Raw genomic sequence first — 27840 nt, 5'->3', positions numbered from 1 at the left:
CAGTGGTGGGTAGTATATGGGGCTTTGGTGACAAAACGGATGGCACTGTGATAGACTGCATCCAATTTGTTGAGTAGGGTATTGGAGGCTATTTTGTAAATGACATTGCCGAAGTTGATGATTGGTAGGATGGTCAGTTTTACAAGGGTATGTTTGGCAGCATGAGTGAAGGATGCTTTGTTGCGAAATAGGAAGCCAATTCTAGATTTAACTTTGGATTGGAGATGTTTGATGTGGGTCTGGAAGGAGAGTTTACAGTCTAACCAGACACCTAGGTATTTGTAGTTGTCCACGTATTCTAAGTCAGAGCCGTCCAGAGTAGTGATGTTGGACAGGCGGGCAGGTGCAGGCAGCGATCGATTGAAGAGCATGCATTTAGTTTTACTTGTATTTAAGAGCAATTGGAGGCCACGGAAGGAGAGTTGTATGGCATTGAAGCTTGTCTGGAGGGTTGTTAACACAGTGTCCAAATAAGGGCCAGAAGTATACAGAATGGTGTCGTCTGCGTAGAGGTGAATCAAAGACTCACCAGCAGCAAGAGCGACATCATTGATGTATACAGAGAAGAGAGTCGGTCCAAGAATTGAACCCTGTGGCACCCCCATAGAGACTGCCAGAGGTCCGGACAGCAGACCCTCCGATTTGACACACTGAACTCTATCAGAGAAGTAGTTGGTGAACCAGGCGAGGCAATCATTTGAGAACTCAAGGCTGTCGAGTCTGCCGATGAGGATGTGGTGATTGACAGAGTCGAAAGCCTTGGCCAGATCAATGAATACGGCTGCACAGTAATGTTTCTTATCGATGGCGGTTAAGATATCGTTTAAGACCTTGAGCGTGGCTGAGGTGCACCCATGACCAGCTCTGAAACCAGATTGCATAGCAGAGAGTGTATGGTGAGATTCGAAATGGTCGGTAATCTATTTGTTAACTTGGCTTTCGAAGACCTTAGAAAGGCAGGGTAGGATAGATATAGGTCTGTAGCAGTTTGGGTCAAGAGTGTCCCCCCACTTTGAAGAGGGGGATGACCGCAACTGCTTTCCAATCTTTGGGAATCTCAGACGACACGGAAGAGAGGTTGAACAGGCTAGTAATAGGGGTGGCAACAATTTCAGCAGATAATTTTAGAAAGAAAGGGACCAGATTGTCTAGCCCGGCTGATTTGTAGGGGTCCAGATTTTGCAGCTCTTTCAGAACATCAGCTGACTGGATTTGGGAGAAGGAGACATGGGGAAGGCTTGGGCGAGTTGCTATGGGGGGTGCAGGTGGAAAGCACAGCCAGCCGTAGAAAAATGCTTATTGAAATGCTCAATTACAGTGGATTTATCAGTGGTGACAGTGTTTCCTATCTTTTCTATCCACCACTTTCTATCCACCCCTTTCTATCCACCCCTTTCTATCCAACACTTTATATCCACAACTTTCCATTCATCCCTTTCTATCCACCACTTTCTATCCATGCCATTCTATCCACCCCTTTCTATCAGCAGTTTCTATCCACCCCTTTCTATCAGCACTTTCTATCCATCCCTTTCGATCAGCACTTTCTATCATCAATTTCTATCCACCACTTTCTATCAGCACTTTCTATCTCCCACTTTCTATCTCCCACTTTCTATCTCCCACTTTCTATCCACCACTTTCTATCCACCACTTACTATCCACCACTTTCTATCAGCACCTTTCTATCCACCACCTTTCTATCCACCACTTTCTATCTATCCATCCCTTTCTATCAGCAGTTTCTATTCATCGCTTTCTATCCACCACTTTCTATCAGCAGTTTCTATCCACCCCTTTCTATCCATCCCTTTCTATCCATCCCTTTCTATCCAGCACTTTCTATCAGCACTTTCTATCCAGCACTTTCTATCCAGCACTTTCTATCAGCACTTTCTATCCACCACTTTCTATCTATCCACCACTTTCTATCTATCCACCACTTTCTATCTATCCACCACTTTCTATCCATCCATTTCAATTCATCCCTTTCTATCCACCACTTTCTATCTATCCCTTTCTATCCACCACTTTCTATCTATCCCTTTCTATCCACCACTTTCTATCCATCCCTTTCTTTCTATCCACCACTTTCTATCCATCCCTTTCTTTCTATCCACCACTTTCTATCCATCCCTTTCTATCTATCCACCACTTTCTATCCATCCCTGTCTATCCACCCCTTTCTATCTATCCACCACTTTCTATCTATCCCTTTCTATCCACCACTTTCTATCCAACACTTTATATCCATCCCTTTCTATCCACCACTTTCCATTCATCCCTTTCTATCCACCCCTTTCTTTTCATCCCTTTCTATCCACCCCTTTCTATCCACCCCTTTCTTTCCATCCCTTTCTATCCACCACTTTCTATCCACCCCTTTCTATCCACCACTTTCTGTCCATACCATTCTATCCACCCCTTTCTATCCACCACTTTCTGTCCATACCATTCTATCCACCCCTATGTATCCATCCCTTTCTATTTACCACTTTCTTTCCAGCACTTTCTATCCAGCTGTCACGTTCTGACCTTAGTTTCTTTTCTATGTCTTTGTGTTAGGTTGGTCAGGGCGTGAGTTGGGGTGGGTAGTCTATGTTCTTTTTTCGATGTTATATTTCTATGTGTTTGGCCTAGTATGGTTCTCAATCAGAGGCAGGTGTCATTCGTTGTCTCTAATTGAGAATCATACTTAGGTAGCCTGTTTTCCCCATTTTGGTTGTGGGTGTTTGCTTTCTGTTTTTGTGTCTGCGCCAGACAGAACTGTTTCGGTTGTTCTCTGTGTTTTGTTAATCAGTGTTAATCAGTGTTCAGTTCCATTATTAAACAGCAACCACCCGGGAGGCCCTATCTACCACTTTCTATCCAGCACTTTCTATCTACCACTCGTCCGGGTTAGGGTTAGGGAGGGTTTGGCCAGTAGGGATATCATTGTCTCATCGCGCACCAGCGACTCCTGTGGCGGGCCGGGTGCAGTGCACGCTAACCAGGTCTTCAGGTGCACGGTGTATCCTCCGACACATTGCTGCAGCTGGCTTCCGGATTGGATGCGCCCTGTGTTAAGAAGCAGTGCGGCTTGGTTGGGTTGTGTATCGGAGGACGCGTGACTTTCAACCTTCGTCTCTCCCGAGCCCGTATGGGAGTTGTAGCGATGAGACAAGATAGTAGCTACTAACAATTGGATACCACGAAATTGGGGAGAAAAAGGGGTTAAAATTCAACACAACATTTTTTTTTTTTTAAAGAAGCTTCCTCTTGATCGGACAGCTTGATGAAAACCAGTCAATATTCAGGTCCCCAAGAAAGTAGACATATCTGTTTACATCACATACACTATTTAGATACTGACTGTTAGCACTTGGTGGCCTATATACAACACCCCAGAAGAAAAGGCTTTAGATGTGCCAAGTGAACCTGCAACCACAACACTTCAATAACACTTGACATAAGATCTTCTCTAAGCATTACAGGGATATGGCCCTGAATATATATACAGCAACTCCTCCCCCATAAGCATTCCTGTCTCTTCTATAAATGTTATATCCTTGTTTTTATCAGGAATCAAGGTAAGACCCAGATGCAGACTGTCGAAGTAACCCTGTTTATTGTAGCAAACAGGGGCAGGCAAAGACAGGTCAAGGCAGGCAGGGGTCGAAGATCCAGGGTAAGGCAAAGGTACAGGATGGTAGGCAGGCTCAGGGTCAGGCAGAGAGGTCAGGTGGGCGGGTGCAGGGTCAGGACAGGCAAAGGTCAAAACCGGGAGGACTAGCAAAAAGAGGCTGGGAAACGATAGGAGCTGACAGGAAAACTGCTTGTAAGCTTGAACGAACAAGACAAACTGGCAAAAACAGACAGAGAACACAGGTATAAATACACAGGGGATAATACGGAAGATGGGCACACCTGTAGGGGGGTGGAGACAAGCACAAGGACCGGTGAAAAAGGTCAGGGCGTGACAGTATTGCTACTGATGTATCATCAAATGAATTATCTAAGTGAGTCTCAGAAATGTCTAATATATGAATGTTATCTGATGTTAGCAAATTATTGATTTCATGAACCTTATTTCTAAGGCTACATATATTCATATGGGCTATTTTCAGCCCTTTCCTGGGAAGCTTATCAGAGACAGACATAATATTGAAAATAGGAATACATTCAGCAGTCCGTTAATCCATTGGTGTGTCTGTGCTGCGAGGTTTAGGCTACGTACCCATAGGCTTGGCTCTCTCATCCCTTCCAGGCTTCTGGGAGGGAGGGTGGACAATGCGTCTGTCATAGCGGATGTACGCAATGTCTGCACACGTTCTTGCAGCTTTTATGGCTGGGATCAGTTCTTTCCTCTTCTGGTGCACAGCTTCAGGATAGTCCTCATTGAGGAAGATATACGTTCCTCTCAAGTTCTTGGCTCTTTCCAGAACAGCTACCTTGTCCTTGAACCTCAGGAGCTTGACCACTATCTATCCCAACTGTTCTCCCCTCCTTAACCTCCCCTTCCCTCTCCCTCCCTCCCTCTCTCCTCTCTCTCTCTCTTTCTGTCTGCCCACGTTAGAGAGAGAGAGAGAGAGAGAGAGAGAGAGAGAGAGAGAGATGGCTGTCGTAAATAATGTGTAACCTCCATAATTCTGGCCATCTGTCTACAGCAACCATCATGTCTCATCGCTCCTTGGAGCTAATGTAGCCTACTTAACACACTGACTGATGCTAGGAGACTGTGTGTGTCAGACCTGGGTTCAAATAGTATTTTATATATTTGAACTGAGGTCTGGTGTGAGTATGGAATAGATAGCTTTGTTAACTTATGCAGAGAGCCTACGTCTAAAATGGCACCCTATTCCCTATGTAGTGCACTACTTTTGACCAGGACCCATAATTACCCATACACTTTTAGAAAAAATAGTTCCCAAAGGGTTCTTCAGCTGTCCCCATAGGAGAACCCTTTTTGGTTATAGGTAAAAATAAAAAAAACATTTTGTTCTAGGTAGAACACTTTTGGGTTCCATGTAGAACCTTCTGCACAAATAATTTAAATAATATAGCCTAAATAATTCATTTTAAACTCCATGTCTGGCTCCTGACCTGTTTAGAGTGTTTATATGCTATTTCATTTGACATGTAGCCTATTTGAAATTATGTGTGCTTCTTACATTCACCTTTTCATGTTTATTCAAATCCATATGTTTTGGTTTCAATACTTCAAAACCAAATGGGAGGTCCAGGTAGTCACAAAAAATAGATGGGTGTTGGTTTACTTGTGATTTTTAATGAATGGAGCAAATTTTGAGCCGCAGTTTTTTTTTACCTGAGCGCGGAACAGTTTTTAGCAGAGCGTTGGAATAGACAACGTGTTTTGTACGTTGTTTGTTCTATACAAAGGCAAGGTTATGTTGATTACTTCAGCATCATTGTTTAGCATCCATACAACTCCATTTAGTGCATAGTAAGTAATGCCTTACTTGGCTCACTCGTACTATATAGTATAACACTCAGATACACATAACAGCAGCGCCATCTATTGGTTTGGCTAACTATGATCACATGTTATGGACACACATTTATTTTAGCAACTAATGAGGGATAAGGTTATTGCTCTGGAGGATATGCTGAAAAATGGACAACTCTCTTTCACTTTAATTCAGCAAAGTTTCTCTAAATTCTATAATGACGCACTAGCTTCGAACGCTGAAAACAAACTATAGCGCAATGGAAAACACTGGAAACATGGCATCTATTAATCGTTTTTTGATAAATCAATGGGTCTCATCATTCTTATTTTGTCAAACCCTAGACGTTCAACGCGAACTTTTAATCGACCATTTATTTTACTTGATTTATTTGGTTTACCTTCAAACAAAAGTAATTTCACGGTATAACAGCCAAACATTTTCACTGTATCAAAATAGTTTTCTTATATCTTCGACTGTGATTTCGAGCGTGGTCATTAATTCAATTATGCAATTAGGGGTCTATTCTGTATATTTCTGAAAAGTCAGTAATTACAGATGACAAAAAAACTACTGGAAAGATGCTTGAAATGCTGCTTTTGGATATTTGATTACATGCGTTTCTGGTAAGAATTTTTTGTCTTCACTCCCGACATTTTCTAAACATGAAATAGTGGTATATTCTGGACTCTAAGGCCAGGGACGAGCAGACGTTGTGCTGTCCTGTTCTCTGGTGGAGGAGGGTAGTGGGGTGGAGGAAATGGGAGGTGGGGCTCTCTTCAGCCTCACCTCGGCCAAGCTTGTCCTCAGAGACCTGGCCGTGACCCCTGATCTTTCACCTGATACTCTGACCCCCTTCAAACCCCCTGCTGTCCCTGATCCTGACAACATCATCTTGGAGGCTAAAGGTTGGTTCATTATCAGGTTCTCTTTTGTACAGCAAAGATACCTGATGAAATTACCTTCCCCTTCTCTCTCCCTCACACCATCCCTGTCCTGCACTCTCCCTCCACCCCTCTCTGCTTTCTGACAGTTGAGTCTCCTGAGATCCCAGAGGCAGACCTGCTGCTCCACGCTGACTGTAACGAACAGGAAGTGACATGTGAGATCAGCCGCTACTTCCTTCATAAAGCAAAGGAGGTCTCCACAGAACCAGCCTATTTCATTGGCTCCTTGCAGATGGAGGGGGGCGTGCTCAGCCTCAAATTGGTCCTGCAGACACTGCCACTGGACCAATCAGATCATCCAGCTCTCATACAAAGCAAACTGGAACTCCCCTCAGCCAATCAGGAACTTTGCTGACTGAGGGTGAGACAAGGAGGTTATTATAATGCTTTTGGTAGTATGCCTGTGGTAGAGTAAACGGGTCATATTGTAATGATTCATTCTCTCACCCCAGCCTCTTCTCTCATCACCCCTCTTTCTTTATCTAGTACTTTGCACTTTCTCTACTTTTCACTTGCTTCTTTCTCCATAATCCCTCCTTTCTCTCTCCCTTGTCTTCCCCAGTGGTGTTCCTGGTGTTCTCTCGCTCAGAGTCTCACTCCGCTCCTCTAGGGGGCGTGGCCTTCCTGGACTGGCTTCAGGCAGCAGGCCCCACCCCCAGGGCAGGAGCTGGGGCTTGAGTGGCAGCACAGAGGAAGTGGGAGGAAAATGCTGGAGATTAGGGCAGGGCAGACGGAGGCGGGGCCAGCAGGTGAGAGAATAAAGGCATTATTTAAGTAGTTATGATGGCGCTATTAGTGTTGGATGAGTTAGGTCTACTTACCATCACAACATAAAGTGCATTAGGACCTCCATGGTCAACATTCCAACTTTATTATCCACCCAGAGACGGAAAATACACGTCTTATTACTGTCATAGCTAGGAACCCAGAGGTTTACTGAATGATTACTATGAGAATTGGACCTCATTTTTCACCTCATCATACTCTGTTTCGCATAGTTTTTTCCTCCTCCGGTACACGTGGAGAGGGAGGGTTCGAGCGTGGATGCCGCCCTGGTGGTGGGGCAGGGTAATGCGTCTCTGACTCTGGCCAGACTGAAGGTATCTGACGAGGGGACCTACATCTGCACCGTCAGCACTGGACTGTACCAGGCCCAGCAGGTCATACAGCTACACGTCACACGTGAGTCCCTCTAAGAACACTTGTGATTGATTGTCTCTTTACATAGGGAGCAGGTAGCCTAGTGGTTAAGAGCGTTGGTACAATAACCGAAAGGTTGCTGGTTTGAATGTCAGCGACAAAAATGTGGAAAATCCCTTAAGCAAGGCACTTAACCCACATTGCTCCTGTGTACATTATTTCTCTACACATATGAACATGCGTTTATTACATTAGGTGTCTATGTCATGTGTTGACATAGTGTGCACACGATTCACATCTAAATACGAAGTCTCTCTGTCTTCAGAACCTCCTCATGTTTCTCTCTCTGAGGAGAAGCTGGTATTTCGGGATGAGTTGCCCCAGAAACTGAGCTGCCACTGCAAGAACTATTACCCTCTGGATGTCCAGGTGTGTCTGGTGCGGTCGACCAATGAAATATCCAGTCATTCATATTCACAGATACCACTGTTTCAAAGTGATTAGCACACAAGCACACAGCGATCATACCTCTAATGACATCAGAAGATCATTGGTAGGTCATCGTACAGCACTTATAATATGGATATCCTAAATATTACAGACATTATACTGACTCTCTTCTCTCTCAGATGGAGTGGTTCTCTGTCTCCTCTACAGACTCAGAGCCAGGCGTTCTATCAGACCAGGTGTCTCCTCTCCAGCCATCGGCAGCACAGCGACAGGACCATGTCCATCTCCTCCCACCTCACCCTTCACCACTCCACCTTCCCCCCTGGAACCACGGTCACCTGCAGAGTGACCCACCCGGCCCTGGACACACCCCTCTCCCTCAGCCTGACAGTAGAGACACCTGAGCCAGGTAGGCTGCTACAGACACAGGCGTGAGAGGACAATAGGAAATTAGGTGAACATCAGCATTGCTGATGGGTCACATTCATTATGCGTGAATGGACAACTAAAATAGTGTTCTTATCAGGCAGGTTCAGATACTGCTCTTTTGCTAAATGTTTTCTCCTGTTGGGTGCCTGCTGACTGTGAGTCATTGGGAGAACCTGAGCAGAATGGTGTCCATTCATATTAGTCCAAACGGTTCCCTGTTGTTACAGATTCCTACTGGATGGTCCTGGGTTTTCTGGTTATCACCGTTCTGTTCTTCTACCATGTGATGAAATAGGTAAGTTCCCCATGCTCCCTATGGACCTCCTTGTATTTTTAACTATTGTTTGTAGTAAGACAACAGTAACCTAGAGATGCGAAGCAAATTTCTGTCCAAACAGACAAATAATACATTTTTCTTCTTTTTTTCTTGCATGTCTTAAGTTGCTGTAATGTGAATTACTGTTGTACTATAAACAGTTGTACATTTTCTTCAAATAAATGTTTTCTTTAATAGTATCATTGGTGTTGTTCTCTGAATCTGGAGAGACGGTGTGGGATTATACCTGTTCATTTTCACTTCAATGATGAAAACATTCATGTTGATGATTTTGTTTATTAGCATCAGGTGGTAAGCATGCGTTTAAAGAATTCTCATGATCCAGTTGTATCTCTCCCAGTATTATCATGTTGTATCATTTATTTACCTAATAATATTATTGCACAATATTATTAGATCATTGTTTTGAGGAATCACCACTATTTTCATTCAGAAATGCAATTTACACATAGCTATTTTTCATTTTTTTTTTTGTACAATGTGTCAAACAGTCCCTCTATCAACCATTGAGAGAAATTATATTTTCTGGAATATCCAACACCAAAAGTAAAATATAAACTAACTAAAAATCACATTTTCAGGAGCAATAGTCTGGCAAAGATGAAGTACTTTATAGTACTACTTGTACGCTACTATGGTTTTCGTTTTTTGTTTTTTCCCTGACAGAATACTACTGTAGCAACCATTGTTCTCTGGTTGTGTATTAGTTATTTTGAAAGCATGTGAGCAACAAAAATTTGGCAAACTCTTGAGCTTCATTACATTGCATACGCATGAGTTACTAATTGGGCGCATAGCTACAGTAGCCTATACACAGGTCCTGAAAACCACTAAACCAAACAAAATAAATGTACAATCGGCAGTTAAGTTTCAGAAATGGCAGATACATAGGTCACACAAATAGGCAAAACTATGGACATCGTCTGCCATGCAAGTCAAGTAAGACACAAACACTACTTCCATTGGGCCTATTGGATACTGTAGGTAACAGCCTATTGGCTACTATAGGTAACAGTCTATTGGCTACTGTAGGTAACAGTGTGTGTGTTTTTGTTGGTTTGATGTGCAGGAAGTGGGTTATTTGGGGGGTTATTTGGTTATGTCCTCTCCAGATAGGGGACAGTCTATTGAACCAATCCTCCCTAACCCTGTACCCTCTCTACTAGAACGTACAAGAGTGTCTGAACACAACCACAACACAGTAAAGCTGCTCACTAATCAATCAAAAATGTACTATGTTTTATTACACAGACCTGCCTACAGGTGTGTCCAGAGTTAATACTCTATAGACTTTTGTCTGCACTCCTGAAAGAATACTCTATGTAGGTACAGACTGTCTGTTTCTGTCTGTCAATGTCAATCTAGCTAACTGTCCGTCTGTCTGTCTGTGGTACAAGAATAAAGATATACTAAAAGTCAGTGTCCCAAAAGTGGTTTCTGCCTTTTCCAGTATCCTTCCTGGCTTTTCTTATTCTCTCTCTCTCTCTCTCTCTTAAATACCACAGTCAGCGAGTGAGAGGAAGAGGGAGGTAAAGGAAAAGGCAGGAATGCCAGTCAAGGCCTACATCAACTAACCCTGGAAAAAGCTACTGGCTACACTGATTTGGATCACAAGTACACACACACACACACACATGACAAAATGATCATACTCTTAAACATGACCTTGTATTAGTAATTAGTGTTTATAATGGTAGTTGTATGAGGTACGGGATCAGGAGGGGTTGTTAGGTACTGTATGTCAGTATCAATTTACAAATGTGGTACGCTCTCCAAAAGGTAACACGAACAAGCTTTGGCGTATCAGGATAGAAATAACTGCTTCTCTGCTGCTCTCTCCTTGCACTCCCTCTCTCTCTCCATGCTCTCTCTCTTTCACTTCTTCCTGCTTTCTCTCTCTCTCTCTTTCCCTACAGTATGCTCCAGTCCTCTCTGTCCCTGTGTCACAGGGGGTTTCTTATCTCGTCCCTCCTTCATTCCCTTCCTGCTCTCTTTTTCCCTACTGCACACTTCAATAATGTATGAGACGCAGAGGCAGGAGATAGTGAGTGAGACAGCACACCAAAACAGAGGAAGAAAGATGGATCAAAAAGAAGGGCAGGAGGACGAAGAGAAAAGAGAGCAACAACATCTACACACTAGCGTCATGTTTAAGTGCTAGATGGAAGACCTGGTGTGGAGGATAAAGGGGACGGGACTGGAGTTTGGATCTGGGTCGATTTTGTTTTCTTCTTCTCTTCTATTTCGCTCTCATGTCTGTCCTGCCATGCTGGGATTACTCAATAGAAGAAGTACACTATGAGTGAGAGGGAGAGAGAGGGATATATAAAGGGTAGAGGGGGGGGATAGGGATAAAGAGAAAGAGAGGGAGAGAGAGGGATATATAAAGAGTAGAGGGGGGGTAGGGAGAAAGAGAGAGAGGGGGGAGAGGGATATATAAAGGGTAGAGGGGGGGGGTAGGGAGAAAGAGAGAGAGGGGGGGGGGAGAGGGATATATAAAGGGTAGAGGGGGGGGGTAGGGAGAAAGAGATAGAGGGGGGAGAGAGGGATATATAAAGGGTAGGGGGGTAGGGATAAAGGGAGAGAGAGGGATATATAAAGAGTAGAGGGGGGGTAGGGAGAAAGAGAGAGGGGGGAGAGGGATATATAAAGGGTAGAGGGGGGGTAGGGAGAAAGAGAGAGAGGGGGGGAGAGGGATATATAAAGAGTAGAGGGGGGGGGAGGGATATATAAAGAGTAGAGGGGGGGTAGGGAGAAAGAGAGAGGGGGGGAGAGAGGGACATATAAAGGGTAGAGGAGGGGTAGGGAGAAAGAGGGGGGAGGTGGATATATAAAGGGTAGAGGGGGGGGAGAAAGAGATAGAGGGGGGAGAGGGATATATAAAGGGTAGAGGGGGGGTAGGGAGAAAGAGGGGGAGAGAGAGGGATATATAAGGGTAGAGGGGGTAGGGAGAAAGAGAGAGAGAGAGAGAGAGAGAGGGATATATAAGGGTAGAGGGGGTAGGGAGAAAGAGGGGGAGAGAGAGGGATATATAAGGGTAGAGGGGGTAGGGAGAAAGAGAGATAGAGGGATATATAAAGGGTAGAGGGGGTAGGGAGAAAGAGAGAGAGGGGGAGAGAGAGGGATATATAAAGGGTAGAGGGGGGGGTGGGGAGAAAGAGGGGGAGAGAGAGGGATATATAAAGGGTAGAGGGGGTAGGGAGAAAGAGGGGGAGAGAGAGGGATATATAAAGGGTAGAGGGGGGTAGGGAGAAAGAGGGGGAGAGAGAGGGATATATAAAGGGTAGAGGGGGGTAGGGAGAAAGAGGGGGAGAGAGAGGGATATAGAAAGGGTAGAGGGGGGGGTAGGGAGAAAGAGAAAGAGGGGGAGAGAGATCATTCAATAATTGTGTCAGCAGATTTATGGGTTCCTAAATCACAAACTGAGATACATCTAACAATGTGTTTACAGCTAAATAATGATCTTTGCATTCAGTGGGCTACATCTACACATGTGTTGTTTCTACTGAATGACTGGTACCAGAGGCCTTATACTGTTTCAATCATTTACTGTAATAAGTTGTCATGAATTATTGACATAAGAGTAGGCACTAGGAGACCGTCAGAGCAGGTCAGACCTGGGCCTGTTATAAGTGCACACTGATTATAGCTGTGGCCTTCGCCTTAATATCTACTGCACTTGAGTAGTATGGATTCAGAATTGCATTAGTGGAAACCAAGACTGTTCTCAGGACAGGCCTGGCTGCAGCTAAATATTGTTAGCATTTTAGCTAACCCTAACCATTTTCCTAACTTTAACCTAATTCTCCTAACCTGCCACATTAATTCTCCTATCCACCTAATCAAACCGGCAGACCGGCCCTGAGAGCAGTGTGAGTATCCACTAATGTGATACAGAAGTATGGACATTCATTTAATCTGCACAAGAATTCATATGCCAAGAAATGTCCAAATGAAGTTTAAAAGACGTGAAGAAACCGTCTAACTGACTACATGCGAGTGGGTATCAATGAATGGTAATAGGGGAAAGTGAATAATGGTACTTACAGAAAAGGACTCCGACCACAAGAACTCCAATGATACCCATAATGATCATCATCTGGAAAGAAAAGCAAATGGAGAGTTAAAGGCTTTCTTTATTCTTCTATTCTTCTAGTTAATAAACCTGATAGATTTTCCTCGGGTGATTAAACATGTGTTTTTTTATTCAGGGATGAAGTCTCTGCGGATTAACGTTAGTCCTGCTGACCAAAAACACACACACACACAGACAAAAAGCAGAGCGTAACATTTCATCACACTCCCTTGTGTCCAGTCAGTGTATTTTGGTGCTATTGCTATGCAATTAATAAGAATAACTGCATGTAGAGAAAACTCTGCAGTGAGAGCCTCCCCATTCCCCGGAGCGCCGCTCCTCTCGCCCACAGACGCTAATTAGGGGATTAGTGCGCGGAAAGGGGGGTGACAGCGTTCCAGGGACAGACGCTGTGTGTTCGCCTCAGCACCCTGCACCTCAATGGCTCAGTTGGTTGTTGGAGCGTGGTACTGGTTGGTGGAGTGTGGTACCGATTGGTGGAGCGTAGTACTGGTTGGTGGAGTGTGGTACCGATTGGTGGAGCGTAGTATTGGTTGGTGGAGCGTGGTACTGGTTGGTGGAGCATGGTACTGGTTGGTGGAGCGTGGTACTGGTTGGTGGAGCGTGGTACTGGTTGGTGGAGTGTGGTACCGATTGGTGGAGCGTAGTACTGGTTGGTGGAGCGTGGTACTGGTTGGTGGAGCATGGTACTGGTTGGTGGAGCGTGGTACTGGTTGATGGAGCGTGGTACTGGTTGGTGGAGTGTGGTACCGATTGGTGGAGCATGGTACTGGTTGGTGGAGCATGGTACTGGTTGGTGGAGCATGGTACTGGTTGGTGGAGCATGGTACTGGTTGGTGGAGCGTGGTACTGGTTGGTGGAGCGTAGTACTGGTTGGTGGAGCGTGGTACTGGCATTGCAACACCACCACAGTTGTGGCTCTGAATGATTCCCTCATGGGCCACATACAGTACACTGGATATATATGTTAACTTGAATATATGACAGTACACTGTCACTTTTTATTTATTTAATTTTTTATTTTACCTTTATTTTACTAGGCAAGTCAGTTAAGAACAAATTCTTATTTTCAATGACGGCCTAGGAACAGTGGGTTAACTGCCTGTTCAGGGGCAGAACGGCAGATTTGTACCTTGTCAGCTCGGGGATTTGAACTTGCAACCTTCCGGTTACTAGCCCAACGCTCTAACCACGAGGCTACCCTGTCATAGACAGCCATGTTGTATGGATAGAAAGAGTTGGCTAAATAACCCTATTACATCATTCTCACTATTACTATTACCTTTCAATTCTCCTGAATATGATAATTTTAAGTCCTTTTGGATGAAAGTGTCTGCTAATGTGAATGACAATATAATCATTGATCACTGTCATTACCTTTGCATTTTTCCACCAGTATTTGCTCTTGAGTTTGGCTGCACAGCTCTCGAACTGGGAGGCCCCGGCCTGGAGAGCATCCGCTCTGTCATCCAGCTCCGACAGCTTCTGGTCCCTCTCCAGAACCTTGTCCACATTCACCCGCATAATATCCACCACCTGGAGAGGAGAGGAGAGGAAGAGGGAGAGGGAAGAGAAGAGAAGAGAAGAGAAGAGAAGAGAAGAGAAGAGAGGAGAGGAGAGGAGAGGAGAGGAGAGGAGAGGAGAGGAGAGGAGAGGAGAGAGAAGAGGAGAGGAGAGGAGAGGAGAGGAGAGGAGAGGAAAAGAGAAGAGAAGAGGAGAGGAAAAGAGAAGAAAAGAGGAGAGGAGAGGACTTCTCCTCTGCTAGCCATGAGGAATTTACTGACATCCCGAGCCATAGAAGCCCACATCACACAATTTAATACAGCATGAAACCATTCCCAAGCTGCAGTGAAGTCCATTACTAAGATAAATTGATCAACCATGTTATTTTCTTTATGTTAATAGCTAACATAACGTTGGCCATAAAAATAGAATATATAAAACATCATCATAGACAGCCATGTTGTATCGTATGCTATCCATGTTGTATCGTATGCTAGCCATGTTGTATTGTATGCTGGCCATGTTGTATTGTATGCTAGCCATGTTGTATCGTATGCTAGCCATGTTGTATCGTATGCTAGCCATGTTGTATTGTATGCTAGCCATGTTGTATTGTATGCTAGCCATGTTGTATTGTATGCTGGCCATGTTGTATTGTATGCTAGCCATGTTGTATCGTATGCTAGCCATGTTGTATTGTATGCTAGCCATGTTGTATTGTATGCTAGCCATGTTGTATTGTATGCTAGCCATGTTGTATTGTATGCTAGCCATGTTGTATTGTATGCTAGCCATGTTGTATTGTATGCTGGCCATGTTGTATTGTAATGCTAGCCATGTTGTATTGTATGCTAGCCATGTTGTATTGTATGCTAGCCATGTTTGTATTGTATGCTAGCCATGTTGTATTGTATGCTAGCCATGTTGTATTGTATGCTAGCCATGTTGTATTGTATGCTGGCCATGTTGTAATTGTATGCTGGCCATGTTGTATTGGTATGCTGGCCATGTTGTAAGTTGTAATGCTGGGCCATGTTGTAAATTGTAGGCTAGCCATGTTGTATTGTATGCTAGCCATGTTGTATTGTATGCTGGCCATGTTTATTGTATGCCTGGCCAGTGTGTATTGTATGCTGGCCATGTTGTAATTGTATGCTAGGCCATGTTGTATTGTATAGCTAGCACATGTTGTAGTGTAGCTAGACATGTTGTATTGTATGCTAAGCCATGATTGTATTGTATGCTAGCCATGTTGTATTGTGATGCTAGCCATGTTTGTATTGTATCCCATGGTTGTATTGTATGCTAGCCATGTTGTATTGTATGCTAGCCATGTTGTATTGTATGCTGGCCATGTTGTATTGTATGCTGGCCATGTTGTATTGTATGCTAGCCATGTTGTATTGTATGCTAGCCATGTTGTATTGTATGCTGGCCATGTTGTATTGTATGCTGGCCATGTTGTATTGTATGCTGGCCATGTTGTATTGTATGCTGGCCATGTTGTATTGTATGCTAGCCATGTTGTATTGTATGCTAGCCATGTTGTATTGTATGCTGGCCATGTTGTATTGTATGCTGGCCATGTTGTATTGTATGCTGGCCATGTTGTATTGTATGCTAGCCATGTTGTATTGTATGCTAGCCATGTTGTATTGTATGCTAGCCATGTTGTATTGTATGCTAGCCATGTTGTATTGTATGCTAGCCATGTTGTATTGTATGCTAGCCATGTTGTATTGTATGCTAGCCATGTTGTATTGTATGCTAGCCAAATTGATATCTTGGGTATTGTATTTTGAAATAGTTTTTAAAACATTTCTCAGCGCTTCATTCATTATGCACACACCACAAACATACAGCAATAAAATGACAAATTCATGTTGTCAGGTCGATGGAATATCATGTTGATCCCAGAAAACCACACCCCCACACCCTGACGGAGACTGGATAGCCAAAGCATTACTGAAATAAATCGTAAAACAAATCAAATAGCCTTGTAGAGTAGACTATGCTACTCTATTTTTAGATTTCCCAACAATCAAAGAATGTCAGCTCTGTTTCTACAGCTTGACTCGTGACTGCATTTCAGTCCAGAAGGTTCTTCCTTTACTTCTGCCCTTATTCCTTCCCCTATTTCATTGAACTGGATAAATGAAAGCAAAAAGGGGGAAACTAGGTGGCTCTATTGCTTACACCAAGGAGAGTGAATGAGTGCAGGGAGTAACTGGAAATGCAGCCCAGATCTGGCCTAATTGCTGCTAGTTGTCTCACGCTGTGACGTCAATCCCAGATTGACAAGCTAGCTACTTGCTGTATTTTAAAATGTTGTACTATATGATTTGGCACGAGTGGGAGTACTGTTAGGAGCATGGTATCGAAACCCGGAGCAGGTTGGTTGGTACTGTATGTGTGTGTCACACTAGCTCACCTCCTCCACTTGGGCCTGTGTCTGTTGTAGCCTGCGGTTGCTGGAGGTGTTGGGAGGAGGGGGTGGGGGCCCTCCACCTGGGGCTCCATCTGCTCCTGGGGCCCCTGGGGCTCCGGGAGGTCCAGCTGGGGGAGCAGCATCTGGGGCAGACCTGGGAAGGGGAGAGAGGTAGGAAGGGACAGAGAGGAGTAGAGATGGGAAAGGGGAGAGGAAGAGAAGGGACAGATGTGAGGGAGAGGGGGAAGGGGAGGAGGAGAACATTTTACATTTAGCAGTCAAGCTGAAACAACTACATTTTAGAGGTGTTGTAACTATCTCTTTTTTTAAATAAGCCTTGATAACAGTACTCAGTGATAAAAGACATTCAGATTAAAAGTTTAAAAACACAGAAGGGCAGGTATAATGAGGAGAGGGGAAAGAGGAGGAGGAGGAGGAAATAAGGGATATGAGCTAAAGGAAGGAATTGGAAGCAAGAGAGGGGAAGAAGGAGAGGAAGTGTATTGGGGAGGCTATATCGCATTAGTGGAAACCAAGACTGTTCTCGGGGCAGGTCTGCCAGTTTTGACTAACAGAAGTGACTTTTCATAGAATATTGGGAGAATGCCCTGAGAACAGTCTTGGTTTTCACTAATGCGATGCATTAGAAAGATAATGATGAGGTACAGAAAGGAGCAAAGCTGTTGGTGAGGAGAATAAAGGGGATAAAGTCAGAGTTGTACATGGCATAGATGCCTCCCTGAGACAGAGAGAGAGGGAGAGGGGGGGGAGACAGAACGAGAGAGAGAGGGGGGGACAGAACGAGAGAGAGAGGGAGAGGGGGGGGAGACAGAACGAGAGAGAGAGAGACAGAACGAGAGAGAGAGAGAGAGAGAGAGAGAGAGAGAGAGAGAGAGAGAGAGAAAGAAAGAAAGAAAGAAAGAAAGAAAGAAGAAGAAAGTGGAGAGGGGGACAGAGAGAGATGGAGAGAGAGAGAGAGAGAGAGAGAAAGAAAGAAAGAAAGAAAGAAAGAAAGAAAGAAAGAAAGAAAGAAAGAAAGAAAGAAAGAAAGAAAGAAAGAAAGAAAGAAAGAAAGAAAGAAAGAAAGAAAGAGAGTGGAGAGGGGGACAGAGAGAGATGGAGAGAGAGAGAGTCAGATTAAGCAAGATGGAGATAAGAAGAGGAGGATGAGAGGAAAGGCCAAAAGAAAAGTAAGGGGGGGCTGTAGAGATGGTGAACAGGAGATATTGGAGAGAAGAGGAGATTAAGAGAGAGGGATAAGGAGAAAGGGAATAAAGGAGAGAATAGAGAGAAAACTAAGAAGGGTTAAAAGATGGGGCAAACAACTAATTTGGTTCAGAGAAGGCGAGAGAGGGGGGAGGAGGGGTGATGAGGGAAAGAGGAGGGTTGAGAGGAGGAGCGTTCTAACACAGACAGCCTCCATGGACTCCTATGTGGGTGTTGGTCCTGACTCAGACTATTGAAAATAGCCAAATATACAGTACAGGCAACTATTGCATGAAGAATATAGCCATCATTTGAAAGGCATGAACTTGTTCTATACTGCAGGTGCAGGACAGTCTCATCCCAGATGTCATGCGTAGTACCCTACTGTATTTCCTCCTGTAACAGGAGAAGAAGACAAACATCCCACATGTCATGCGTAGTACCCTACTGTATTTCCTCCTGTAACAGGAGAAGAAGACAAACATCCCAGATGTCATGCGTAGTACCCTACTGTATTTCCTCCTGTAACAGGAGAAGAAGACAAACATCCCAGATGTCATGCGTAGTACCCTACTGTATTTCCTCCTGTAACAGGAGAAGACAAACATCCCAGATGTCATGCGTAGTACCCTACTGTATTTCCTCCTGTAACAGGAGAAGACAAACATCCCAGATGTCATGCGTAGTACCCTACTGTATTTCCTCCTGTAACAGGAGAAGAAGACAAACATCCCAGATGTCATGCGTAGTACCCTACTGTATTTCCTCCTGTAACAGGAGAAGACAAACATCCCAGATGTCATGCATAGTACCCTACTGTATTTCCTCCTGTAACAGGAGAAGACAAACATCCCAGATGTCATGCATAGTACCCTACTGTATTTCCTCCTGTAACAGGAGAAGAAGACAAACATCCCAGATGTCATGCATAGTACCCTACTGTATTTCCTCCTGTAACAGGAGAAGAAGACAAACATCCCAGATGTCATGCATAGTACCCTACTGTATTTCCTCCTGTAACAGGAGAAGAAGACAAACATCCCAGATGTCATGCGTAGTACCCTACTGTATTTCCTCCTGTAACAGGAGAAGAAGACAAACATCCCAGATGTCATGCGTAGTACCCTACTGTATTTCCTCCTGTAACAGGAGAAGACAAACATCCCAGATGTCATGCGTAGCACCCTACTGTATTTCCTCCTGTAACAGGAGAAGAAGACAAACATCCCAGATGTCATGCGTAGTACCCTACTGTATTTCCTCCTGTAACAGGAGAAGAAGACAAACATCCCAGATGTCATGCGTAGTACCCTACTGTATTTCCTCCTGTAACAGGAGAAGAAGACAAACATCCCAGATGTCATGCGTAGTACCCTACTGTATTTCCTCCTGTAACAGGAGAAGAAGACAAACATCCCAGATGTCATGCCTAGTACCCTACTGTATTTCCTCCTGTAACAGGAGAAGAAGACAAACATCCCAGATGTCATGCGTAGCACCCTACTGTATTTCCTCCTGTAACAGGAGAAGAAGACAAACATCCTGCACAGTCTTAGCCTCAGCTCAGACCAATCCGTTCACATTGATATTGATTTTCTAATACTTCACAGACATTTGATAACCTGGAAGTCCCTAGAACCATATGGTTCAAACCCCATAGTATAAAGAAAGAAAACATAATTTCAGCTGAAATAAGCCAATTATTAATTAAAATAATCATTCAAAAAATGAATTTCTTTTGAAGCCCAGAAGAGGACTGAGGGTAATCAACTACAGTAGACGAGATCCATTATTCAGAGCTGCTGTGACGGAAAAAGACTTGCGTCAGCAAAATACATTAAGCTAGAACAAATCATTAGAGCATAGAAAGAGCCTGACAACATGATGTAAATACTCAACATATTAGAATAAAACATGTTTAGTGAATAGAACAAATCAATAGAATAAGTAAAAAAGAGGAAGCCCTGCATTGATACTCACATCTTCTATGCAGCTGCTTGGAACTGACTCACTGTCAGTGAGCGGTGGGGGTAGGGGAGGTGGGGCGAGAGGGAGAGCGCGAGAGACGAAGGGCGAAGGGTCTGAAGTCAAAAATGTAAAAAGCGAAATCACAAAAAAGCAATGGGAAAAACCTCTGCTGTCGTCATAAGATGTCCAGAACCTCAGAGACTCGACTGATTAAAATGATGCGTTAATAACAAACGAATGCAGAAGCTGATGCAGTAACCTCAAAGCAATGCTTTAGCACCGCAAGTCATCCCCAAAGTACCGCAATACCCAGGCAAGCGTCGGGTAATAATTCGCTCGAAGAAAGGCAGCGGAACAAGAGGTTGAAAGTGAATACGGCTGATGCACAGATTCTCAATTTCAGTTCGTAAAATCCATAAGAGATAAATCCAAGGATGCTTGGCGAATTTCTTTAGATAATAAATCTATGCAAGAGAAGTCGTGATATTCCAAGAATGCTGAGTCGAGATGCTCAAAATCACACCAATGGTTTAGGTTGCACGTTCCCCTTCAAAACTAAACACAACTGATTTCATGTTCCTTTAGATTACCCAATTATATAATTTCACTATTTTCCGGTGGTCTAATTTCAGAATTATCTAACACCACCGTTGTTCCCCCTCTCCCGGCGAGTGTGTGGAAGCGTATCTGTGTGTGTCGGTTTGTGGGTTAGTGCGCTAATTTCGTTAGTGTGTTTGTGTGATGGCACTATACTGCAATAATGCGTCGCTCCCCTTCCGCTCTCTCTCTCCAGTTGGACTCATAACGATGGTGCGGTACCTCTTTCCCAGCCCCCTCCCTCCTCTTTCTTGCGCTCCCCTTTCTCTCTCTCCACACTTTGCAGTACTGCAGTTTTCTCTGTGTCGGATAGGGCGGCAGGACGACACTGCGGTACATTGCTTGGTACAGAATGTTGACTCCGCAACCCCCCCCCCCCCCCCCCCCCCTCCCTCCCACACACACACACGCGCGCTCTGGCTTGTAAGTGCTCCCTTCTCCACCGGGACGACTAGGTCTCTCAGGAACACCCAGTTGTAGACTACTCACTATCTGTCCCTATGTTTGAGTTACTCGTTTCATCATGACCACAACTCGGTTATTCCTCTTTAGTACATTAATACAAAATGAGAGAGGACGCAGTGCAAACGTTATTGCACAGCAGTGAGCTGTGGTATGGATCAATATAACCCGGCCGTCGGTTGCATTGAAAACGTGCTAGCCACACCGTGGGGCAATTTAATATGTGGAATGCTTAGTCAAATATAATATTTGGCTAACTGATTGATTATTGAATATATATATATATATATATATATATAGAAATTACTGCTATAGGCACATTCACATGGATCAATAATTTAGGTAAAAATAACTAACTACCTTAAGGTCAAATAGTAATGTAGGCTTACAATAAAAATCACTCAAATGTAATGAGCTTCTGTTTATTATCATCTTACACAACACATGGTATACCCACAACATGACTTGCATTCGTCCCCAATGTGATAATATTAACCGACCATAGAGCATCACATTTTTGTGTGGTTCAAAACATGTATTTTACAGATGTGCGTGTTGATTTAGTGCTAACAATACTAAATTAATCCAACATTTTCCAGCTGTCAATTTAACAGAAAATGTACAATCAGCTTCCTCTTACCAAATGGTGAAAATAAGGGGCTGATATGAATCTAAGTGGCATAACTGAGTAGCTCACATTTCTCTTTAGAGTCTGAATGTGGTCCAGTGGGCAGGTGTTAGTACAGTAGTCGTTTAGCATTGTTAGCCAGACCGCTCAGTCCCAGATCAGATCAGCGATGTTTCCCAAAGCGGTTGAAGTGTCGATAGAGGAAGCGGATCCTCTTCTCCATATCATGTTTGTCCTGCGTCATCATCCTGTCTCCTACCATCCTCTTCTTCCTCGTCAGACGCTGCAGCTCATTGCCACGGAAACCCTTCACCCAGACCGGCCCGACGATCAGATCCTTAGGGTGGGCTTTGAAGTCACCTACAGACAACGCGTTAGAGATGTAAGGCCTGTTATAGGAGAGAGTGTGTGTGTGTAGTTCGACACGTGCCTATGTATTGCTGAACAATGCAATGGTGCTGAAATGGGTCAAACCCCATAGAAACTAGACAGCACTTGTGGACAGCAGCATGTCGCTGAAACTGAAATGGTTTTAGCCTCATAGATTGGGCAGTACTTGTGGACAGTGCCATGGTGCTGAAATGGTTTGAGCCCCCCTAGAGACTGGGCAGCACTTGTGGACAGTGCTATGGTGCTGGAATTGGTTTAACCCCAAAAAGACAGCACTGTACCATTTTGTATCAACTGGCAATATGGCAAAAGCCTTACATTACATTTTTAGTAGGGGGGGGGGGGCAAAAGTGACATTTTCATCATGTGTCCATTTTCATATCTACCTGGTAACCAAGAGTATATTTTAAGTTAGTCCAGAGGACAGTGTCATGTTGCTGAAATGGTTCGAGTCCCAAGAGACTGGGCAGCACTTTCATAAAGATATTAAAGTTATGCATCAACTCAATGTCTTGACATCAGGTCAAATGAGCTATGATTTGAAACTGATAACTTCTCAATTACCTAAAATTCCTATGTTGTCATAAACCCCAAACATGCTCCTCTTCTCAGTCCACCTGTCCACCTTCTTCAGCTCAGGAATGGCATTCATACGGACTGGACAGCACACACCTGTAACACACATTTTGATCTCATTAGCTGGGCTACTTCCAGCACCAATAGAATGTTAAATTGGCAAGAATAACTATAATGACTAATGCTACAGTATAAACAACGATTGTATGACACCTAATGTTTCAGTGTACTGTTTGTAGTACATACATTAAAACAGATAGCCTTGGTATGACGTATCAAATTCACAGGGCCCTGGTTGGAAAATTGTGAGCTCACAAAATAGGCCTATTATGACATTTACAGCAGCTACAAAACATTGCATCTGAATTTCAATGTATTATACACATACCAGTGCCTATCTGTCTGGTTGTTTGTAGTGTGGAGTGGCAAAGAGACACCCCAGCCTTCAGCCACCCTCTCAACAGAGACATGGCTCACCTGAAATACACACAGAGGTCGTCAGTCATTGTTGAAAGGTAAAATAGCTAGCTAAAACTTACTAGATAACTAAATAAGAAAATGTACAGTACAGCACATGACACGACAAAACATATTGCTACAGCCTAGTAACTTACCTAGCTACTAGTGTAATATTAGGTACAATGTTTGCAAAAACAAGAGAGGTAGCTACTGTAGCTAAAATAAAAATATGTTCCTCTTTGCCTACAAGTTGACCTAGCTAAGCTAGCTCAGCCAGCTAGCGTAGCAAACAGGCAAGACCATGTTTACCTGAAGCGTTGCACGTCTTTATGACCTTGTAGTCGTCAAGCTAATATGATAATACAAATCTAATACAAAACAAAGGGACGCATTAATAGCTGTTCATTAACTATAGACAAATCGAAATTCACGTTTTAAAGCATCGACATGTATAAAGTCATGCATGCCATACGGGCACCTCCATTTTACTATTATTCCCATGATGCAACGCGTATTTACCGTAAAACTCCTAAACATCCGCATCACAATTATCTGTTCCATAGGGCTTTCATTTTTTTGAAGGTCTACAAACTGAACTACTGTAGACTACATTTTATCCACTAGGTGGACACATTAAGTTCATACATTTCCCCACACCACATACGCATAAACACTATGAAGACACACTCACACCTTGTGTTGGTTTCAGTCTTACTATAACAAAAACAGCTGACTGGAATAAGGCGTCTGTTTCAAAGAAGCAAGCACAGCAGAAATTAATTCGGTCTAATTTTCAGTTCTGCTTTGACGTCAGTGTCCTTCAGCGGAAAATAAAAATGAAAAACACATTACTAAAAATATAACAACATTCCATTGATGGCCCGACACCTATATTGACTTCTGATACTCATGCATGCCCAGATGTTGTGATAATATTGCAGGGGGCTGCATGTTTTGGTAAATCTACTGGCCGGGTTTACAAAGCATTTGCACAAGTGCAATGTACAGGAAAGGCCATTTTGGAATCTTTATATGAAGAATGTCTCATGTTATATGGCAGAGGAGATATTCTATCAATAATAACTTGTGATATGAATGATTATTGTGGATAGGTAAGAAATGGGATTTATTTTAAAATGCATTTAAAAAATAAAAAAAACAAGTATTTAAAAACCCAAACATTCAAACTAAACAGTTTGAGAGAATAATAGCTGCATTTATTGAGACTTTACAGCCTGGTGTATCATTGTTCTACATAGCTGTTTTTTATATTTTATTCTGTGTACACAAAGTGTACTCAGTGGTGTAAAGTACTTCAGTAAAAATACTTTAAAGTAATATTTAAATAGTTTTGGGGGGTATCTGTACTTTACTATTTGTATTATTCTGTGTACACACAGTGTACTCAGTGGTGTAAAGTACTTAAGTAAAAATACTTGAAAGTAATATTTAAATAGTTATTGAGGGTATCTGTACTTTACTATTTTTATTTTGGACAACTTTTACTTACTCCACTATATTCTTAAAGACAATACTGTACTTTTTACGCCATACATTTTCCCTGACAACCAAAAGTACATTTTAAATGCTTAGCAGGACAGGAATATGGTCAAATTCTTGCACTTATCAAGAGAACACGTGGTCGTCCCTACTGCCTCCTTGGACTCACTTAACACAAATGCATCTTTTGTAAATTATGTCTGAGTGTTAGAGTGTGCACTTGGCTGTCCATATACTTTAAAACAAGAAAATTGTGCTGTTGGCTTTGCACCTTTACTCCTACGTTCATGTACATATTACCTCAATTACCTCGACTAACCTGTTCCCCAGAACATTGACTAGGTACCCCGTATATATACTGTTGCCTCGTTATTGTTATTTTATTATGTTACTTTAGTTTATTTAGTAAATATTTTCCTAACTCTATTTTTCTTAAATGCATCGTTGGTTAAGGGTTTGTAAGTAAGCATTTCACAGCAAGGTCTGCACCTGTTTTATTCGGTACATGTGACAAATACATTTTGTTTTGATTAATATAAGGAATTTTAAATGATTTATACTTTTTACTTTTGATACTTAAGTATATTTAAAACCAAATACTTGTATACTTTTACTCAATAAGTATTTTACTGGCTGACTTTCAATTTTACTTGAGTAACTTCTATTAAGGAATCTATGCTTTTACTCAAGTATGGCAACTGGGTACTTTTTCCACCACTGAGTGTACTGTAGATAACTGTAGACCTTCAGGTTCAACATCTGGATTAAAAATCAGCTGAACAGAACAGAAAAATTTAATATACAGTGCCTTCAGAAAGTTTTCACACCCCTACATTTCTTCCACAATTGATTGTGTTACAGCCTGAATTTAAAAAAGAAGAAGCAGACATTGAAGAATATCCCTTTGAACATGGTGAAGTTATTAATTACACTTTGGATGGTGTATAAATAGACCCAGTCTCTACAAAGATACAGGCGTCCTTCCTACTCAGTTGACGGAGAGGAAGGAAACAGCTCAGGGATTTCACCATGAAGCCAATGGTGACTTTAAAACAGTTACAGAGTTTAATGGCTGTGATGGGCGAAAACTGAGGATGGATTAACAACATTGTAGCTACTCTGCAATACTAACCTACAGTAACTGACAGAGTAATAAAAAAAGGAAACCTGTACAGAATAAAAATATTCCAAAACATGCATCCTGTTTGCAACAAGGCACCAAAATACTGCAAAATACTGCAAAAAAATGTGGCAAAGCAATTAACTTCTTGTCCTGAATACAAAGTGTTATGTTTGGAGCAAATCCAACACAACACACTACTGAGTACCACTCTCCATATTTTCAAGCATAGTGGTGGCTGCATCATGTTATGGGTATGTAATCGTTTGTAATTGTTAAGTGCTGGGGAGTTTTTCAGGATAAAAAAAATTAACGGAATGGAGCTAAGCACAGGCAAAATTCTAGAGGAAAATCTGGTTTAGTCTGCTTTCCACCAGACTCTGGGAGATGAAATATTTTCCTTTCATCAGGACAATAACCTAAAACACAAGACCAAATCTACACTGGAGTTACTTAACAAGAAGACAGTGAATGTTCCTGAGTGACCAGGTTACAGTTTTGACTTAAATCTGCTTGAAAATCTATGGCAAGACCTGAAATTGGCTATCTAGCAGTGTGTACAGTTGCATGGGCAGTCAGATTAATATAATAGTTTGTTTAAAACGTTTATAACATTTGAAAAAGGTCAAGGGGTCTGAATACTTTCCTAATGCACTGTAAACAGTGTCCCCTGACCCCTCCCTGCCTCGGCCTCCAGTATCTATGCTGCAATAGTCTATGTGCCGGGGCCTAGGGTCAGTCTTTTATATCTGGTGTAATTATCCTGTCTTATCTGGTGTCCTGTGTGAATTTAAGTGTGCTCCCTCTTATTGTCTCACTCTCCCTCTCTTCCTCCCCTCCCAGAGGATCTGAGCCCTAGGACCATGCCTCAGGACTACCTGGTCTCATGACTCCTAGCTGTCCCCAGTCCACCTGGTCATGCTGCTTCAACCCCCGACTCCCGACTCAGGGGGTTGAATACTTATCTTTCATATTTGTTTTTACAAATGTTAAAATTCTCCTTTCACTTTGACGTTAGAGTATTTTTGGTAGTTGACAAAAAAATTACAATTAAATATACTTTAATCCCACTTTGTAACACAACAAAATGTGGAAAAATCAAAGGCTCTGTACATTCTTTCAGCAGACAATCTAGTTTATCTCATCACTCATCCGCCTCCTCTTAGCTGCCAGTAAAAGACTGGCCATGGGAGCCTACTGATATGGCCAGACTGGGTTCAAATGCCTTCTGTTTCATTTTTCTGTATTTATATGTATGTATGTATGTATGTATGTATGTATGTATGTATGTATGTATGTATGTATGTATGTATGTATGTATAGATGTATGTATGTATGTATGTATGTATAGATGTATGTATTATTGTTATTGCTCTAGGGATACAATTATTGTTTGGATAACCATATTTACTATTATGTATTGATTTAGAATCTTTTTAATTTTTTTATCTGTTACGCTCATTGATGGAAGGATTGGACCAAGGTGCAGCGTGGTATTTTATTCAATGAACACCGAAAATGCAACAAATACAAACAAAACGTAAAGTTTAGTAGGGCTAAACAGCACAGTAACAAAAACAAGATCCCACAAACTACAGGTGGGATGAAGCTGCCAAAGTATGATCCCCAATCAGAGACAACGATAGACAGCTGCCTCTGATTGGGAACCATACCCGGCTAACAAAGAATAGAAAACAGAGATTGCCCATCCTAGTCACACCCTGACCTAACCAAATAGAGAATTAAAAGGATCTCTAAGGTCAGGGCGTGACATACTCTTTATGTGATGCGTACTGCAGAGAACACAGGAAGAAAAATGATCAGTGAACTATTACAGTGTTTATGTGTCAATTAATGGGTTACCAACTGGCAATTTGACACGAAAATCTAATTTCATTCATTCATTCATTCACTGTCCACTGAAGTGAAGTGTATTGAAATACTTCACAGCTCAAAGTTTGATTCGTTTTATTTGATGTATGCCTATATGAGCCCAGTTTAAATCGACCAACCACAAAATGCTAATTCAAATACAAATTCAACATCAAAATGCTATGCACAATTAAGAGTGATTTGAACTTTAATTCCTATAGTTTTGTAACATTAGTGTGCTGGATTGAGGTCGAGATTGAGCTATGTGACGTGATGAGAGAGTGG

The 27840-nt window shown here is 42.7% G+C and overlaps 2 protein-coding genes and 1 pseudogene across 3 annotated transcripts; 1 reads left to right on the top strand and 2 right to left on the bottom strand.

Annotated features, from left to right (window-relative positions):
* Nucleotides 1-6207: 6207 nt before the first annotated feature.
* On the top strand, nt 6208-8753 carry LOC109906218 (tapasin-related protein-like; annotated as a pseudogene).
* A 253-nt stretch (nt 8754-9006) lies between these two features.
* On the bottom strand, nt 9007-20922 carry LOC116353067 (vesicle-associated membrane protein 1-like). Its single transcript, XM_031786186.1, has 5 exons — nt 19964-20922; nt 16781-16931; nt 14224-14382; nt 12798-12849; nt 9007-11046 (listed from the first exon to the last, which is right to left on the bottom strand). Coding segments are annotated over exons 1-5 (381 nt in total). The 5' UTR covers nt 19966-20922; the 3' UTR covers nt 9007-11029.
* A 494-nt stretch (nt 20923-21416) lies between these two features.
* mrpl51 (mitochondrial ribosomal protein L51) lies at nt 21417-23567 on the bottom strand. 2 transcript variants are annotated; one of them, XM_020503833.2, is made up of 4 exons: nt 23373-23567; nt 22993-23081; nt 22593-22700; nt 21417-21998 (listed from the first exon to the last, which is right to left on the bottom strand). In XM_020503833.2, the coding sequence occupies exons 2-4, from the start codon at nt 23072-23074 to the stop codon at nt 21802-21804; spliced, it is 387 nt and encodes a 128-aa protein (XP_020359422.1). In that variant the 5' UTR covers nt 23075-23081; nt 23373-23567; the 3' UTR covers nt 21417-21801. The 2 variants fall into 2 exon arrangements, with proteins under 2 accessions (XP_020359422.1, XP_020359426.1); XM_020503837.2 differs by having other exon boundaries at nt 23219-23564.
* Between the last annotated feature and the right edge of the window lie 4273 nt (nt 23568-27840).

The sequence above is a fragment of the Oncorhynchus kisutch genome, linkage group LG2 (assembly GCF_002021735.2).
Source record: "Oncorhynchus kisutch isolate 150728-3 linkage group LG2, Okis_V2, whole genome shotgun sequence".
Taxonomy (NCBI): domain Eukaryota; kingdom Metazoa; phylum Chordata; class Actinopteri; order Salmoniformes; family Salmonidae; genus Oncorhynchus; species Oncorhynchus kisutch.
Note: the sequence above shows the minus strand (reverse complement) of the source record. Positions and strands in the feature narration are given on the sequence as shown.